This window comes from Capricornis sumatraensis, chromosome 5 (genome assembly GCF_032405125.1).
Source record: "Capricornis sumatraensis isolate serow.1 chromosome 5, serow.2, whole genome shotgun sequence".
NCBI lineage: Eukaryota > Metazoa > Chordata > Mammalia > Artiodactyla > Bovidae > Capricornis > Capricornis sumatraensis.
This window is the reverse complement of record NC_091073.1, coordinates 51,509,654-51,523,101: the sequence shown is the minus strand read 5'-3', so window position 1 is coordinate 51,523,101 and position 13,448 is coordinate 51,509,654. Positions and strand designations below refer to the sequence as shown.

General features: G+C 39.3%; 1 protein-coding gene across 2 annotated transcripts in view; it reads left to right on the top strand.

Annotated features, from left to right (window-relative positions):
- The window catches only part of PUS7 (pseudouridine synthase 7), a 45,441-nt gene continuing 31,993 nt past the window's right edge, over nucleotides 1-13,448 (top strand). Inside the window, exons 1-5 of one of the 2 annotated variants that reach the window (XM_068973022.1) lie at nucleotides 1-389; nucleotides 1,253-1,337; nucleotides 1,471-1,572; nucleotides 7,602-7,746; nucleotides 12,491-12,508. In XM_068973022.1, the coding sequence (XP_068829123.1) occupies nucleotides 1-389; nucleotides 1,253-1,337; nucleotides 1,471-1,572; nucleotides 7,602-7,746; nucleotides 12,491-12,508 (739 nt within the window). The remainder of the gene's footprint in view (nucleotides 390-1,252; nucleotides 1,338-1,470; nucleotides 1,573-7,601; nucleotides 7,747-12,490; nucleotides 12,509-13,448) is intronic. The other variant, XM_068973021.1, reaches the window with a different exon arrangement.

Sequence of the window (13,448 nt, the reverse complement as noted above, 5' to 3'; positions counted from 1 at the left end):
ATGGAGATGACAGAAATGACTAGTGTGTCATTGAAACGGGGGTCCGTTGCCATCGAAGATAATGACAGTGTGGCCCCAGCTGAGGAGGCCAAGAGACAGAAGGTCTCAGGATGCTGTCCAACCACAGGTCAAGACGGGCTAGAGAACAGCTCTCTACCCAGGAGCGAAAAGGTGCCTGGGCCTCCCGAAACTGCTGGACAGGGTAAAGAGAACTCTGAAGTTCCGTCAGAGGAAGAGGAGGAGGAAGATGGCCTCTCAGAGGAGGGTGAGGAGGAGGAGGAAGCGGAGAGCTTTGCAGACATGATGAAGCATGGGCTCACTGAGCTGGATGTAGGCATCACCAAGTTTGTAAGTTCTCACCAGGGATTCTCAGGAATCTTAAAAGAAAGGTTGGTTTTGTTTTTGTATCAAGTTATTTTTGTTTTATTAATTCTTTTCTTTAAAAAGAAATCAGTCTGTTCTTCCATTTTTAGCATTCTGTCCCCAAGGATTTTTCATACCAGTGGTCAGTCAGGAATAGGATGAAGAAAAGCTGCCCAAACGAGTAAATGAAACTATTTGAATATAAAATGAGTAAAAAATAGCAATTTCCTTGTGGCCTGCTTTGTCAGTATGTGAATGGGTATTTCCTTAAAATAAATTACTCTCAATGGTACTTAAATGGTTTCGAGTCTTCCCTTGAATTGGCCTTAAAATCTTAAAATCTTTTGCCTGAATGGGCCACATCAACAGGAGAAAGAAGGTAGTCTTTGTAGCCAGGTGGATCTGGATGTGAATGTAGTTCAACCATTTCATAGTTACTTAACTCCTCTGAGCCTCCGAATCCCTGTCCGAAAAATGGGTCATAATGCTACCTGGGAATAGTTAATAGGACTTTAAATAATGTACGCAAAGTATTTAGCATAAAGATAAGCTTCAGGGTGGCTTAAGGTAGATACACTGGCTTCCAATTTAGTTAAATTTGCTGTGTTTCATGATTCACTTTAGAATGAACTATATAATCATAGGGCAACATTAATAAGCTTTGACCTAGGCATTTTTCTGGAAGAATATTCTAGAAGCTCAGAAGGTCTTTCCTGTACCTGGTACCAGGCCAAGGTGTGGATTAGACTTCATCATGAAACATGACTTTGCACTGAAAGTCTTTATTTTTAATACCTGTTTCGCACAATAATAAGGCTTACTGTTGACAAACTTTCTCCTAAAATTAATAGGCAGCAAAATGATAATGCCCTGAATTTCTTTTCCTCAGGTACTCTGACTTCGTCGTTCATGAAATAGGAAGAGATGGACGAATCAGCCATTTGAGTGACTTGTCTGTCCCAGTGGATGAAGAGGTAGGAACAGCTCTCTAGTGAAAGTCACCTTCTGTATAAAAATAATATTTCTTGGAGATCATAGAAATACAGAGCTTTCACAGCCTCAAATTCTGTGTGTGACTCACTGGAAGTTCTCATGGTTATTTTAAAGGATCCTTCAGAAGATGTATTTACAGTTTTAACAGCTGAAGAAAAGCAGCGTTTAGAAGAGCTCCAGCTTTTTAAAAATAAGGAAACCAGTGTTGCCATTGAGGTAAGTAGTGCAAAAACGTGTGAAAAGTTTCTTTTAAGGTTTTCATTGCATCTTGTGGGGTGGATGGTTAGTGTCTTCTGGAAGAATTACAGTAATTAACAAAAGGATAGACTTGCCCTATTTGATCTAAAAGAGCATTGTGTTAAAAAATGTTTTTTTAATCAGTGGCAGGTAACAAGTATTCAGATACACTGGCCAAAAGAAGTTATGTTTTTGCTTTAAAAAATTTTTTTACATGACCACAAATCGACAAAAAAAAATCTGCTGTTTGGAATTGTAGAGTGACCACTGTATCACATAGTGTCTGCTGCAAAGGACTGTCACAGCCTGACAGAGAGTGGTCCTGACAGGGAGGCCATGGCCCCAGCTCCAAAGGCCTCCTGGTCTCAAATGAGGCACTGGAAGGGAGGGGAGTTGGGAGAAGGAGGTAAGGGAGTGTTTCTTTGCTTATCTTGAGACTACTTCTGTTCATACAAAAAAGAGCTCAGCTACTAAATAGAACAGTAAATGCCTTTTTAAAAGCTGTTTGTTATGGAAGTTTTACTCTTCTCAGTTAGTGCTGTCAGCACTGGTGGCTCAGCGCTAAAGAATCTGCTTGCAACGCAGGAGATGTGGGTTCAGTCCTTGGCTTGGGAAGATCCCCTGGAGAAGGAAATGGAAATGGTAACCACTCCAGTATTCTTGCCTGGAGAATTCCATGGACAGAGGAGCCTGGTGGGCTACAGTGCATGAGGTCACAAGAGTTGGACATGACTTAACAACTAAACTACCACCACCACGGTCCTGTCCAGTGAAATTGTGATGCGAGACATGTTTTTAATTTCAGATCTTCAAAAAATGTAAAAACAAACAGGCAAATAATTTTGGTGGTGTATTTTAGTTGCCCTACTATTGTCAAAATATTTCAATATATAATCAGTATTTTCAAAATCACTAATGACATGTTTTATTTTCTTTTTTTCCTACTAAGTCTTCAGAATCCTGTGTCAGTTTATACTGGTAGCACATCTCATTTCAGACTTGCCGTGTTTCAAGTGCTCAGTTGCTGTGTATGGCTAGTGGTTACCATAAGGGACACAGCAGCTCTAGGTAATCTCTGTAGCAAAGAAAATACAAGATTCTAAGAATCTTGTAGCACAAGACTTTTAGAATTGTAAGTTTGTGTTAAATTCATCTTGTACTATATTTTGATGACTTGCTGGACTTGGGGTTGTCTGAAATTGCCACTTCCATGGCTCCCAGGTAAAAAGAGTTTACTGTAACTTCTCAGAATTTGGGGGGATTCCCTCATGGCTCAGACGGTAAAGAGTCTGCCAGCAATGTGGAAGACCTGAGTTCGATCCGTGGGTTGGGAAAATCCCCTGGAGAAGAAAATGGCAACCCACTCACAGTATTCTTGCCTGGAAAATCCCATGGATGCAGGAGCCTGCAGGCAAAGTCCATAGGGTCGCAAAGAGTCAGACACGACTGAGTGATGTCACTTTCACTCTTTTCACTTTCAGAATTTATTATTTGTCTCCAACCCTCATCTCTTCTCCCCGCCAAAATTTCTCAGAAGTATGTACTATTAAAATTTTAGAGATGTTTAATAACTGAATTTACTCAGACAAAATAGTCAACAATGCCAAGAAGAAAATTCCCAAGAATTGGTTTTGAGAGCACTCTAGGAGGATGGTCCAGGCAGTGCAGTGATATATTATCTCTATAATATGCTTTTTCCTACAGAGATGGCAAGATTTACTATCATCTTAAAAATTATAGTTGTGCCATCTACTGAAAGATTTTACCTTAAAGAGCATGAACCTTGGGTAGGGGTCCTCATCTATAAAATAGGAGGATAAACTTTCTGAATTTTTAGGTCTGCATATGTATTCACTCATACATACAAACTATGGTTCCATCTCATTGCTTTCAGTGAATTCTAGGTCTAGACTCAGGTGTTTGTGTGTTTTTTTTGGCTGTATCACTCAACTTGCAGGATCTTAGTTCCCCCGTCAGGCACCGAACCTGCAGAGTCCTAACCACTGGACCACCAGGGATTTCCCCTAGACTCACTTTTCAATATGAAAAATCTCATCTATATTATAATGTGTTTTTCTTTTACATATATATTCATTTATATTTTTTATTTTGCTAGAATATGCTCGGGTTTAGCTAGTAGTAGTTACATTACATCTTATTAGCATGCAGGTTACAGTCCATCAGTGGGTCATGAAATTAGTGTATTGTATCTTAACCAACATTATTATTTTTTTAATTGCAGTGTTGTGTTATTTTCTGGTGTACAGCAAAGTGATTCAGTTTATATATATATATATTTTTTTTTTTTTTCTCTCTCTTTTTTCATATTCCTTCTCATTAGGTTGGTTTCTTTCTGTGTTTGTTTCTGGGCTCACTGTGGCCTGTGGGATCTTAGTTTCCCCATCCAGGGATTGAACCCATGCCTACGGCCGTGGGAGCACGGAGCCCTCACCCTTGGATGCCAGGGGATTCCCTCCACTAGGGTTTATTATGAGACACTGAATACGTTAGTTCCCTGTGCTATACAGTAGGACCTTGTTTTTTATGCTTTTGTATATAGTAGTTTGTATCTGTTAATGACAAACTCCTAATTTATTCCCCTCCCACCCTCTTTCTCCTTTGGTTACCTTTGGATTGTTCTCTGTGTCTGTATGTTTCTGTTTTGTAAGTTCATTTGTGTCATATTTTAGACTCCACATATAAGGTATATCATATTTTATTTGGCTTTCTCTTTCTGACTGAGTTCGTTTAGTATACGTATTTCTAGGTCCATTCATGTTGCTGCAGATGGCATTATTTCATTCTTGTTTATGGCTGAGTAGTAAATGACACCCCACTCCAGTACTCTTGCCTGGAAAATCCCATGGATGGGGGAGCCTGGTGGGCTGCAGTCCACGGGATTGCTGAGGGTCGGACACGACTGGGAGACTTCACTTTCACCTTCATGCATTGGAGAAGGAAATGGCAACCCACTCCAGTGTTCTTCTCTGGAGAATCCCAGGGACAGGGGAGCCTGGTGGGCTGCCATCTATGGGGTCGCACAGAGTTGGACACGACTGAAGTGACTTCGCAGCAGTATTCCACTGTATAAATACCTCATCTTCATCCATTCATCTGTCAGTAGATATTTAGGTTGTTTTCATGTCTCGGCTGTTATAAATAGTGCTGCCATGAACATGTATCTTTTCAAACTATAGTTTTGTCCAAATATATGTCCAGGAGTGGGATGGCTGGTTCATATGGTATTCTATTTTTAGTTTCTAGAGGAACCTTCAGATTATTTTCCATAGTGCCTGCACCATTTACATTCCCACCAACCGTTTAAGAGTGTTTCCTTTTCTCCATACCCTTTGCAGCATTTATTTGTACACTTTTTAATAATGACCATTCTGACCGGTGTGAGGTGGTACCTCATTGAAATTTTGCTTTGCATTTCTCTAATAATTAGCGGTGTTGAGCATCTTTTCACATGTCTGTTGGTCACCTGTATTATCTTCTTTGGAGAAATAGCCATTTGGATCTTCTGCCCAATTTTTGATTGGGTTTTTTGTTTGTTTGTTTTTATATTGAGCCATATGAGCTGTTTATATTTTGGAAGTGAATCTGCTGTCAGTCACATCATTTGCAAATGTTTTCTCCCAGTTGGTAGATTGTCTTCATTTTTGTTTATGGTTTTCTTTGCTGTTCAAAAGCTTGTAAGTTTGATTAGGTTCCGTTTGTTTAGTTTTGCTTTTGTTTGTACTCTGTACCCACTCTGCTAAGAGTTTATATCATGAATGGATGTTAAATTTTATCAAATACTTTCATGCATCTATTGAGATGATCATATGGTTTTGTCTTTTGTTGATGTGGTGTGTCACATTAATTTTTTTTTTTTTTTTTTTGGCCGTAGCTTGTGGGATCTTAGTTTCCCTACCAGAGATCAAACCTGTGCCCCTTGCAGAGGAAGCGCAGAGTTTTAACTGCTGGGCTGCCAGGGAGAGTCCCTCACATTGATTAATTTGCATGTGTTGAGCCTTCCTTGTGAGCCTGGGAAGAATCCAACTGGATTATAGTGTATATCTTTTTTCTGTGTTGTTAGATTCAGTTTGCTAATATTTTGTTAAAAATTTTTATATCAAAGATAATATTTTTCTTTATAGTGAGTGTCTTTTTCTGGTTTTGGTATGGGATGATGGCTTCTTAAAATGACTTTGGGGCTGTTCCCTCCTCTTAAGAGTTTGAGAAGAATCAGTGTAAGTTTCTCTTTGTATGCTTGATGGAATTCCCCAGTGAAGCCATCTGGTCTTGGACCTTGGTTTGCAGGGAGTATTTTTTATTATAGATTCTGTTTCATTTCTAGTGCTCTGTCTGTTCAAATTATCTGTTCCTTCCTGATTCAGTTTTGGTGGACTGTCTGCTCTTGAAACTCGTCCATTTCTTCTAGATTGGCAAAGAAACTTTTTGGCATGTAGTTGTTCACAGTATTCTCTTATGGTTTTCTGTATTTCTGTGTTATTGGTTGTTATTTCTCCTCTTTCATTTCTTATTTTGTTCATTTGGAACGCCTGGCCAGAGATTCGTCGATTTTTGTTTACCTCTGCAGAGAAACTGCTCTTGCTAACCAACATTTTTATAACATAATGAAATAGGAAATAACAGTGCATTGCACATTATAAGGGTTAAGTACTGTTCTGTACATTTTTTTAGATTTTTAATAAGGTGCATACACATATTAATATATTGGAGAAGGAAATGGCAACACAGTCCAGTATTCTTTCCTAGAGAATCCCATGGACAGAGGAGCCTAGCAGGCTATAGTCCATGGGGTCACAAGAGTCAGACACGACCTAGCAACTAACCCATCGCATATTAATATATATTGCTGGATCCTGAATCCAGGTATGAAATGTATTTCTCAGTGTAAGATACATTCAGAAATTGAAAAACAGTTGTATAACTAGTTACTTTACATTTTCTTGATGTAGATTTTTCTCTTTTAGTAACAAATATACTGGATTGTCATTATAAAGTTCCTCAGTATAGGGCAGGGTTCATTAGACACAGGAGTAGATTAGATTACATTATTCAGGGAATAGAGTTTCTGATATCCCCAAACACACAGCTCACCTGCTTTTCCATCTGTGAGCCCTGAGGTGTTCATTGTTTAGCTGAGTCCCTGAAAGGGATCGTCTGTGATGGGTGGCTATAGAGTTGGATGGCCTGGAATTCACATCTGGCTCTGTTCCCCTCCAAATGTATAATCTTAACTTCTCTCAGCCTCACTTTCCTCATCTCTAAATAAATGTGCTGGTGGCTTGATAGGGAACTGATGGGGATTGAATAAGACAATGATTGTAAAATGATTGGTAACAGTACCTGGCAGCTGGACAAACTCAGTAAATGGGTTCTTATGATTTGCAATTTGTAAAGGTCTAAAAGATTTCTGATATGAAAGGCACCTAAATATCTTTCAACAGATGAATGGGTAACTAAGATGTGGTACATATATACGCTGGGATCCTACTTAGCAATAAAAATGAAATAATATGCGACATGGAGGGATCTACTAAGGGCAGTAAGACAGAGGAAGGTAAATACTATGTGATACCACTTATATGTAGAGTCTAAAATATGATACAAATGAATTATTTGCAGAACAGAAACAGACTCACAGATACAGAGAACAAATTTAAGTTTACCATAGGAGAAAGGGGTGAGGGACTAATACATTAGGAATTTGGGATTAACTGATACAAACTAGTATATGTATAGTGAACAATAAGGTATTTAATATCTTGTAATTATATATGTATATTGAATCACTTTGCTCTACCCCTGAAACATTGTAAATCAACTATACTTCAATAAAAAAATAACTAAAGAGAAAAAGACTTCTGAAATTGTACCCTTGTACTTTGGTTACTTTATATCATTATTAAGCTAAGTAGTGTTTTTACTAATTCTTTTCCATTATTTCCTTTATTTAATGTTTGTTAAATGAGTATCATTGTCTGTGTTTTTAATAGGTTATTGAGGACACCAAAGAGAAAAGAACCATCATCCATCAAGCGATTAAATCTCTGTTTCCAGGATTAGAGACAAAAACAGAAGACAGAGAGGGGAAGAAATATATCGTAGCCTATCATGCAGCTGGAAAAAAGGCTCTGGCGAGTAAGTGGGCTTGTGGCCTGGCCTTTCTTCTACCTCCTCATTCTCCCTGCCTGTTCACACTCAAGGGTCATTTTGCAGTTGTTCCGAGATGGATATTGACCATACCATTCCTTCAAAGAAGGTGAACAGTCTTTCAGATGCTAGAACAATCCTGCATCTGAAATCACAATCACAATCACACAATCATGTGTCTGGTAAAGGGGGCAGTAGGTCTTACATGTGAGTACGGATTTGCTGTAATGATAGTGGTGCCAGAGAGAAAGTCTTATGTAATCTAATACGTTCCCTGAAGAGCAGAGCAGGCCAAGTGGTAATTCAAGAAGACAGAAGAATATTGTTCATTCTGTCCTCTTAATGGAGGTAAGAAAGCTTTCAAATGAACAGAAACTGCTTGTCACCTCTCCCAGTGGCATATTCTGCAAACTCCCTATATTGATAGTGCCGCTGCTTTCCAATCGTGAGTACCTTATTGACTACACATTAAAAAACATGGAATATATAGAAAACCACCCCTTCACCAAAGCCCATGTTTCACTGAGTAGCATTTGTTTGAAGTGGGTGTGTTGTCAGTGAATCCTGTTTATTTATGTTCTATGTTCTACAGCCATGAAAATAACTATTTGCATATAACCTTAAGAAATATTGGATGATAATTTTTCTCCTTTTATCTGTCAGATCAGTAGATAAAATTTTTATGAAAATTACAAAAGGGAAAATTCCTCACCTCCTCCTCTACCGTTGATGACACCTGTTAATGAAGAGTTACTTCTAGATATATTTGTTGGAGTAAAACTCCACAATTGTTATATAAGAGAAGATTGTCCAAACCATCAGGGCTTTGTCAGTATTCTCTTGGTATAACGCTGTGAGTGGATGAAGCCTTAATTGTCTATAACTGTGGTTCTAGTGAAAGGAGAGTATGTGAGAAAAATGGGAACAGAAATAAGATTTAGCTGTGCCTGAGAAAATCATGTCATCAAGTCAGTAGATCTGGATAGTGATATAGAAGTGAGAATCCTTGAGCAGTGGGGAGGAGAAAGTGGAGGTTGGAGGTCACTTCACAGCAGATAACCAGAAAGGGCAGGTAGAGGATGTGTTCTGGGACTGCTTGAGGGCATGAGTTGTTAATCACTTCTCAGTTCAGAGGCTCATGGCTTGAGTGCTATATGTTTCTTTGATGTCTGAGTGACAGTATAAAATATCACCTTGAAAGCTGTTCTGCAGCCAGGGTTGTCCGGGAGAATTAAGCCCAGTGGGGAGTGACATGAGTGACTGTTTTTTCTATTCTCCCGCAAGTGGCATGTGGCTGGTAACTTATCTAGCAGTGGAGGAGAGAAGGTGAATTCCTACATAGATGATTTGCTGCACTCAGTCTTAATTCTCTCAGGAACCCAGGTTGAGAAGGGCTGCTGCGGAGATGTTCCTTGGAGAGAGGCAGTCCTCATCAGTCAGCCACCTTTTTGCAAAGGCAGGAGGAAGAGGCAGGGTCTTGTTCTGACAACTGTGGTCCTGAGGAAGCAGATTGGAAAAGGCGAAGCCTGTGTTTCTCGGACTGGTTGCTTCTTGGAAATGGTTGCTCCTCCTTGGATCAACCATTTTGTTTTGTGATCTTGGTATTTGCAGCCACAGTGGCCAGCAGTTTGCCCCTCGAGTGAGTGGTGCCGGATCTCTGGTGTTCTGTTTATCCACCTTTTCTGTGCCTACACCACATCACACCTTCCTTTTTTTTTACCCCCAAATAAAAAATGTCCTTAAGGTTTTCCAGGTGAGGTACTGAGCTGTGTGATATGAACCACCCCTTTCTCTTCTCACATCTTCAATAAAATATTAATTTCTCACTATGAAAAAGAAGCATGAAGGCAGGTCCAGTTGAATCAGTGTGTGGGCGAAGATCTGGCCTTTTTGGGCTTGAGGGGCTGTGGCATTTATTCAGAGATGGACTAGAGGCCTGCTCTCTGCGTGTTCTCTACCACCTCCTCAGAGGCCCGACTGGCACCAGAGAGCCCGTGAGCATCTCCAGGTCTGGCCCCAACCTGCGAGCTGGGGGCCACTTCAAGTAAGCAACACTGGGAACGTAGGGAGAGCTGGTGTGTTGAGATGGCAGTTCTTGCCTATACAGACAGAACCCAGAAACAGTGACAGCTCGTCCTCCTAGGGGACCTCGCCTGGCATTTGAACAGATTAGCTTTTAAAGCCTCATTGCAAAGCTAAGTTGGATTGTTTTGAGCTCCTTTACTACCAAACCCTGATGTAAGTTGTTATTGGTGGGTCATGCACCATGTAGCAGGTTTGCAACATTCTTAACCTCAGATAGAGCCACACAGCCTAAAATACAGGTGTGATAGATTCTAAATCATAGTGGCCAAACACAAATTACTGATAGCAGGTCTTTTAACCCTAATGTTATTTGGTGTGTTAATCTAACCTGATAGACAGGGCACATCGATTTATCTACCAAAGTGTACTTATATTTTTCTGAAAATACTGTATAATTATCATAGACCATGTACTCAGGTAAATTAACTTATATTTTGAAATAAATAGTGTACATCTCCGAAAAACTTTTTAAAGACTTAAGTTTAAAAAAAATTTTTTTTCGCCATGTACTATGTAGAGATATAATCCATTCTGTATGGAATTAATGGTTTCCAGGGGCATACCCATATCTAAGAGTCTGCAGAAACTAAGGAGGAAGAGCCAGACAGATAAAAAGTTCATTTTCTGGGACAGACTGGTGTTACGGAATCCATAGGAAGAGGGAATTTCAGTGATGGAGTGATTAGCCATGGAAAATATTACAGACAAGTCCAGCAAGATAAGAACTCTGAAACACATCCACCGATTTTTAGGATCTTGGGGATCATTGGCATCTTTGCCAGAGCTGTTTTATTGGAAACCAGTTCACACAGTAGGTTAGGATGGAAGATAATAAATCCACCATAAAGAGAAGGACAAAGAAAAGGAACATGCTTAAGGAGAGGGAGACGTAGGTTTGACTAAAATGCAAGAGCCCTGAGCCTATTGATATGTTGAAGGGAAAGAGCTGATGGAGAAGGAGCTGGGTGATGGTGGCTGGAGCAGGAACCAGAGGAAGCTGCAGGGTGGGTGTGCAGGCGTGCAGCTGGGGCAATTGTCTTGAATGAGAAGGAAAGAATGTTCTGCATGCTACCCATCCTGTCGTCTTTCTCAAGCTACAAACGTTTTTCCTTCTTTATTCATGTGGATCTCTGCTCAATACATGAATCTTCCTGAATGTAGTTTTCTTTTTTTATCTGGATTCTATTTCTCCTCTCCCTGGGGCTGCAGTATCAGACCATCAGAAGGTTGCTTCCTAGCCTGAGAATTCTTTGCTTTCGCATTTTAAATCAGCGTGTCTCAAAAATGTGTGGAAGTTATTTTAAATTCACTTAAATTGCTACCTAGCATTCCAAGGATTTGGAGTTTTATGAAGTCAAACAAATCACCCAAAGGAAATTGAGACTCACTGATTTTCTATTACTCAAAACATTTCCAGTTAATAAATACATATGCTTATTAACAGTTTGTGTACTGAGTGCACTTGGAAAAAGAATCCTTGTATGTCATTTACCGAGGAGATAATTGAATGCATGCTCACTGCTTGGATTTGCTAATAAGATGCATGTTTGTGAGCCAAACTCATATCGGTTGTCATGGTTTCTCGTAAGGTGTAATAGCACTTAGTGTTTTAGTCTTGTGGTTTCATTTGTTTCTTGTCACTAAATATACCAAATGGGTAGTTAGAGGAAAATGTAGCTTACACTTCATCAGCTTTTATCACAAAATTTGTTTTAACTTTTTATTGTGGACATTTTCAAACATGCAGACAAGTAAAGGAAGTAGTGTATTGAACCTCTGTGTGCCCGTCAACCATCTTAAGTATTATTAACATTTTGTTGTTGAATCTGTTCCTCCCACTTTTTTTTCTCTTGAGGTGTTTTTAAAGAAAATCCTATGTAGCACTTCATTTCACACATAAATACTTCAGCATATATCTGATAGAAAAGGACTAAAGCCCTAAACCATTATCACCTCCTGACAAAATCAATAATAATTTTTTAATATCTCATACCCAGTGCGTGTTCAGTTTTTCCCTTATTGTCTCAGAAATGCCTTTTGCATACAGAGGACTCGTTTAAATCATGATACAGACAAGGTCAGAACATTGCATTCGACGGACATCTCTTCAGCCTCTTTTTATCTATTGGTTTGAAAAGTGTTTTCCATAATTTTTGCATTTTTAAAAAATAAAATCAGTGCAGGAAATTCATGAACACAGAAAAGCACAATACAAAACAGTCATCACTTGCAGCCTCAACAACCAAAAGATAATTACGAATAGTGTTCTGCTACACATCCTCCCATGTTTAAGAAAACAAATCTCTGGATGGGGAGGCATTTTGCATCCAGTCTCACACTTTTTGCTATGTCCTGTGGGCACAGACATTGCAGCTTTGAGGATCAATGAACAGGTCACTGTGAGGGCATAGACAGGGAGGCTTGAACCTGTTGGTGAGTTTTCTTCTTGTTCACTGTTTGCCTCTGCGACATTCCATTGTTAATGTCTAAATCGCTGTCAACCCACCACATAACCACCAGATGCTGTAGGAGTTCCTCGGTAGCAACTTCCCATGCGATCATTTGCATGTTCACTTCTAAAGCACTTTAATGTTATTATAAATTAAATACTGCTCTCTTGTGCTCTTTATGCTGTGCATTTGGACAGAGGTCAGAACTGCAGCAGGTAAGAGCGGTTGGCGTTTCATGTAGGTAAAATGAAATGCCAATGAATTTTGTCACAAGTACTAAGTATAGACAACTTTGCTTAAATGGAGGGAGCTGGAAGGAAAACCAAAAATAGTATCCCTGTTCACAATTTCCTGAGGATGAGTTGTAAGGAATTCACATCAAGAACCAAAGAAATACTTGCAGTGCTTTTTCTATAATACTTTAAGCATATGCCCTGTGGCAGTTTTCCAAATGTCTTAATTGGTCAGGTTGTTCTATACATTGTAGCTTACATAACTAACCTGTCAAGCAATGCTTTTTGCCTTGGCAAAGGCAGGTGTATCAGTAACTTTAGTACCAGAAGTTTCTTGTGTCTCTAAAGATGAAGAATTCATGAGTTCATGCTAAAGGGTTATTTTAGGCACAAAGAAAAAGGAACATTTCTAAAAGACAAAGACTTTTCTAGGGATTGTATGAAATATTTTTTCACAGTGTATTTCTTTCAACGAGTTAGAGAAATGAAGTGAGTTAGAGGCATTGTCAGTAACAGCTGCATCTGTGCGTCACATGAGACTCATGGACATTCTTGTGCAACATCTGGGAAGTGCAGTTGTGGCTTACACATTTTTCCCAAAGTGTTGATTTTTCAGAACACCTTTCAGCAATGAAGTCTAAATCTTGATGTTGTTTGAATAGATGTTTCTAGTAGTGTAATTTAAATGTTTAAAAGAACAGCTGTAAAGTCAGATTCTCCAAAGTCTTGAAATGTTTGTCAGTTTCTAAAAAGTTGAGCAGTTGAAGTAGCAGTGGCTGAGACTTTTAATTTTTAAAGTCTCCTCTCGCCCGAAGATTGACAGTTAGGTATTGAATGCCAGCTGCTCTCTCTGTCTGGAGACCTTTGTAAATGACCTACTGTTAGCTAAACTTCTGTGACAGAAGTGGCCTTTGGAAAGTCT